The 5,459-nt window shown below is 40.5% G+C and overlaps 1 protein-coding gene across 1 annotated transcript; it reads left to right on the top strand.

Moving 5' to 3' along the window:
• The first annotated feature begins 1,244 nt into the window (after positions 1-1,244).
• Positions 1,245-4,454, top strand: zgc:114130 (uncharacterized protein LOC570332 homolog). Its single transcript, XM_051861248.1, has 2 exons — positions 1,245-1,410; positions 2,331-4,454. The coding sequence occupies exons 1-2, from the start codon at positions 1,357-1,359 to the stop codon at positions 3,468-3,470; spliced, it is 1,194 nt and encodes a 397-aa protein (XP_051717208.1). The 5' UTR covers positions 1,245-1,356; the 3' UTR covers positions 3,471-4,454.
• The last annotated feature ends 1,005 nt before the right edge of the window (positions 4,455-5,459 follow it).

Genomic DNA, 5,459 nt, shown 5'->3' with positions numbered 1-5,459 from the left:
TAATAAGAACCTTTTTCCACTATAAAGAACCTTTTGTGCAATGGAAAGGATCCATGGATGTTAAAGGTTCTTTCTATGCACTTCTTTTAAATAGAACTGATGGCTATTTTGCGCTGGTAACCATTACTGAAGACCCTTAAATACAGACCTCATAAGCATGTCCTAAAAATAGGCTACTATAAATTGTAGGGTCAAGTCACTATTTGGATATAAAGTATAATTGCAAAACTAAGAACTACAGAGAATCTACCTTAGTTGTTAAAAACTTTCAGGTCTTCATGTAGCACACTGAGCCAGACACGTCTCCTCTCACAGTGGGATCAGCTGATCAGAATGTCTGTGGTCACCAGGAAAAGGGATATAAAATTACTTTAATGTCAACCTCTTCACCAGTGGGTGACACTTTCAACACCTTCTCTAGGTTGTATCAAAGCACCTCAGAGGGTCGTCGTCTCCAGTTCTGACAGCAACAGGGTGGCGTGATCAAACCTTGAGATGTTTTAACGCAGTCAGATGAGTCACAATAGCCTCAAACATTGTTTTCTTAAACTAATTGGGTATAGCTTGTAAAATAGAGTGAGACTCAATGCATAGTTAAAATAAAGTGAATAGTGTATAAACTACCGGGCAAAAGTTTGGAATAATTAAGATTTTGTAATGTTTTGGAATAATAATATATATATACATAATATGTATAAATATAAATATATATATAAACATTGATAATAGTAAGACATGTTCTTTGAGTGCACAATCATCAATTGTTATTTATTCCTGTGATGGTAAAGCTAAATTTCAAATGATCAGTGTCACATGATCCATCAGAAATCATTCTAATATTCAGCTTTACCATCAGAGCAATAAATTGCAATTTAAAATATAGGCCAACTAAAATAGAAAGCATTTAGGCTATTCCACAATATTTCTGCTTACTGTATATAAAGGCAGCCTTTGGGAGCATTAGAGGCTTCCTTCAAAAACATTAATAAAATTTAATTATTCCAAATTTAAATATAATGGTGGCAAATATATTTCATGTTGAGTTTACAAGGAGAGTTTTTGACAATATGCTCCGATGCCATTGGAATTTGATGATAAAGTTCACTATTCCAATTTATAAACTACAGAAAACAAGCATTATATGTTTCTAATATGGTATAAACAAACACAAACAACTCGTCCGCGCGCTTTGTACAGTTCAGTGTGGAGTGGGCGGTGCCAAGAAAACGCGGAGGTGTGGTCGCCGTACAGCAGCCTTAAAAACACGTGCTGAGCTGAACGCGTGAAGTTCATGAAAACTACGAGGGTGTTGTGTGGGATCACGGAGGAATCGCAAATAAAGTCTTCGTCAGGACTATGCCATCCTACGCGCTCAATCAGTTTATTGACCTGGATGATGTCCTGTGCAAGGTATATTTAGCGTTTATGAATTTCTAGTAACGACAGTGTGACTGATCACGTAAGTTAGCTAAATAGGCTTGAATCGTGTTTATAGTGCGGTTTGTTTTCAATGCATTTAAATGCATTTTGCAGGAAACGTATAAAGCCTAATGCAAAAGTTTTCTGCAAGGTTCAAGATAACTGATCGAATCAATTAAATAAGTTGCTAGCAGCTTCTCTATCAGAGATGGAACGTGGGCCACGAGTGAGCGCCTTTTTATTGCAATCAGACATTATAGTCATGTTTTGCTGTTTTTGCATGCATAAAGTTTGAACATGACGACATGAAAGCGAAATGCTCGTGGAACTGTTGAGATTTAGTGTGCAAATATTTAAACTTAGTTTGATTTTTAAACGTAAACAACTTGATTGGCCGGAGTTGGAGAAAAAAAAAAACTTGCCGCTGAAAAGTTTTCACCCCTTGTTTCGCGTTTATCTGAATTTTAATTTAAATGCATGTGTGAATAGAACGTAAACTGCGATTTAAAGTCTGAAAGCATAGCTTTTTCTTGCTGCATTCATTGAAACATTACGAATTGTAGTCTCCGATTCTCATACGAATCGTTCTATTGAGTCGACTCAGTAGAACCTGTTGATTAAAACTGAATATTAGTTGCAACTGGTGCGCATGGAAAACAAACACATTTTATTAAAATTTAAGACAAAAAAAAAGTGCGTACGTATGTTTGTTGAAGTGTTTGAAACCACTACTAGCGTCTACTAATCGTTTTTGAACCGGTTCTTTTGAAGGAACAAAAACGAATCAGACTCCTTATCACTTCCCATGTTTCCATTTAGTTACTGCATGTTCAGTAAAACCATTCATGCTGTTTTAAATGAAAAAAAAACTGCCTCCAAGATCTGTAACCCTCTTGTTGTTCTCCTTGCAGCACCTTTTAAATCTTGATCTTCGAGAGCCGATGAAGCCCTCCACACAGGCAGCTGCTGTTGGATATAGGAAGCCTGACAGTCCCTGCACACTTTCCTCCACTGGTTCAGAACTTTCTATTGACAGCATTGAGAGTGGAACCATGAACACAAGCTACTGGGGCACCCAGAAAGTATCATCTCAGTCGAAGTGGGGCAAGATGCCCTTTTGGTCGGAGCGCTCCGTTAGCATGGTGGAGGGCAACACTGGAAGTCTGGGTTGGTCTTCATCCGAACCCGGCCATTTAAAGCAATCTTCAGTCACGTCAGGTGCCGTTTCCCTCTCCAACTCTACATCTTCGATCTCAGCCACCTCATCACGCTACAAGACGGAGTTGTGCCGCACGTTCGCCGAAAGAGGTGTGTGTAAATATGGCGGCAAGTGTCAGTTCGCACACGGCCCTGAAGAGCTGCGAGACCTCAACCGTCACCCAAAATATAAGACTGAACCCTGCCGCACTTTCCACTCAATTGGCTTCTGCCCCTACGGTATCCGCTGCCATTTTGTTCACAACGCCGAAGACGATCACGCACAATCCCGACCCCAGACCTCCAACCCGGCTGTCCAACGGCCTCCCCTACTCAAGCAGAGCTTCAGCTTTGCTGGGTTTCCCACAACTCCCCAACCTCTAGAAGCCCCTCTAGTGCCTTCCTCATTCCTGCGAGCACCTTCCGCTTCGACTCCGTCAACCGCGTTCTCCGACCTTCTCTCCTTGGCCTTTCCCGACGTAGACCCCAACACACTTCTGGACCAGGCTCGAGAGTTGCACCCTCAGTTTCTTCCCTCTCCTGACTCCGGGTACTCTCACTCGGGACTGACGCCCACATTGTCACCCACCCAGCTCGCTTCCCCCCAGCCTGAAGCCTGCTTGCGACAGAGTCCAGCCGGTGGTGCTTCTCTAGGCCCGCGGAGTCTATCCCACACCTCTCTCTCAGACCACGAGGGTGGCAGCTGCAGTTCATCCAGCAGTATGAGCGGGTCTGAATCCTCCTTCGGACCGGAAGCCAGCGGGCGCAGACTTCCCATCTTCAGCCAGCTTTCAGTTCCGGATGACGCCGTCTACAACGAACACAGCAACTCTAGCACAAGCTTCTTCCTGTAGACTGTCACTCCTGACGGGGACTGAACTGTATACTGTGGTATACCTAATGTATTATATGGCTGATACTTGACATTTTAGTTGAGCTCAGAGTGTTTGCAGGTACTGAATGTTCAAATGATTCTTTAAGTGGGGTTTCATGTGCTTTTAAGTAAAGTGACTCACCATGTTTTATTTTTGATGACTGAAAAGACAAGTGGGGAAAAGATTTAACTCTACAACCTGCAAAGTTCTGGCGTCAAGATGTTTAGGAACATATGAAGCTGTTAACTTTTATGATGCATTTAGCAATCAGCTATTTACGAAATTATTGTACCGAAATAGCCAAAGAGAGGTTATGACCAGGTCTTAAAAAGGTCATTTTCAATATTTGAGAATTTCATTGTAACTAGAGGCCAAACAATTTTTTTTTTTTTTTTTTTTTTTTTTTTTGTTACTCCAGTTTGTGTACTATCGTAGAACCAACTGTTTCTGAAGTTAGAATTGATTTTATTAATTGACGTTAGTCTGCAATATCGTTTTGAGTTCTTCTGGCTCCTATTTTGAGATTGGCATTTGGTTCGTTCCCAGACCTACTTGCCTTTAAGTTTCTGAGGATCCATATTGGGCCTCTGGAAGTGCACAGTTGGAGCTTTACTTGGAATGAGTTGCCTGTGTCATAGTTTTTGGTTGTGTAGCTGTTGATATTGTGAGTTTAGGCAAATCCATTTATTACAGTATGAGCCTTTAGTGGCCTTAATTTTTTTGTTTTGTTATTTTATAACTGGTTCTGATGGGTCCCTTTTTGCATCTGATTGTCTGTAATGCACCTGCTGGCTTTGTGTTACATGATGGAGAGTTTCAAGTAACTTAATTTCCTTTTTTATATTTATTTTATTGTATTTATAGAAAACATGTTTTGATGACGTTTGTATTAAGTTTAATATATTGATTTCTTCTCCCTGCTGCCCCTCTTATTTTGTACTGAAAATAAACCCTGTTGATGAACATCGGCTCTTGAGGTTCTTCCCAAAACAATGGGTCTGATAGACTAGGACAAAATACATGTCTCATTTAGCTTATATTTTTCTTATATATTCTTATATTTTGTGTTCCACAGAAGAAATCTATACAGGTTTTGAATGACATGGGGGGTGTTTTTTTTTTTTTTTTTTTTTTTTTTAAAACTGATTTGTCGGAAATCTTAAATCTCACCCCACCTAATTAAACTTTAATGAGTAAGTTCCCAAAATGACTGACTTTAAACATGTGTTTGGAATAATCATGTAAAACCTAAAGAAAATGAAAATACCAGATTGTTTTGTTGCACAACGTTTAGCATGTGAGGATTTTCTGAAGCAACATGCAATAGTTCCTCCATGGATGTGCGTTATGACTTGATTTGCTAAATAGTGCTTTGACTGCAGGCTAGTATCTCTATCAGTGCTGTGAGTTTGTTCGCTCATTTATTGTGGCTTGTGGTTGGGGGAGGTGTGAGCAGATCACATCTAGTATGGAAATGAGGAGCCCTTTGTTTTTATCTAGTTTACTCACCATTTGCCTATCCATCCATATGTTAAGTGGTTGGTGGTGACAAATATAGAGTTATTTGCCGCAAAACCGTATTTATCAAGTTTTTCTTCTCCGAATAACCTGTGGCTCTACTCTGAAGTTTTTCTTCATTTCTCCCACTTTGTCCATTTAGCTTCAGTGTGAAGGTCCTGTTGGTGTTATGAAGAGTTGAAACTGAATCCCACGAAAGCTTTTGACAGTTAAGTAACAAGAAACTGATTCTGTTCACTATTCACTTGTCAGGGAGGACAATGGTTCGGGGAGGCGTCCTTTGAGAGAGGCGAACCGGGGAAAGGGTTAAAACTGTCTTACTGTTCTCTATTGTGTGTGGGGAAGATTCTCCCACATCGCCTAGTGAGTTTTTACAAAGCCAGGCGCATTCTCACACAGGGCCCGGATCATATGGAATCCCGAGCAGATGGCCACATTCACTGGGACTGT

Source organism: Ctenopharyngodon idella, chromosome 15 (assembly GCF_019924925.1).
Source record: "Ctenopharyngodon idella isolate HZGC_01 chromosome 15, HZGC01, whole genome shotgun sequence".
Lineage (NCBI taxonomy): Eukaryota > Metazoa > Chordata > Actinopteri > Cypriniformes > Xenocyprididae > Ctenopharyngodon > Ctenopharyngodon idella.
The sequence above is the reverse complement of the archived record's forward strand: the minus strand, read 5'-3'. Positions and strand labels throughout refer to the sequence as shown.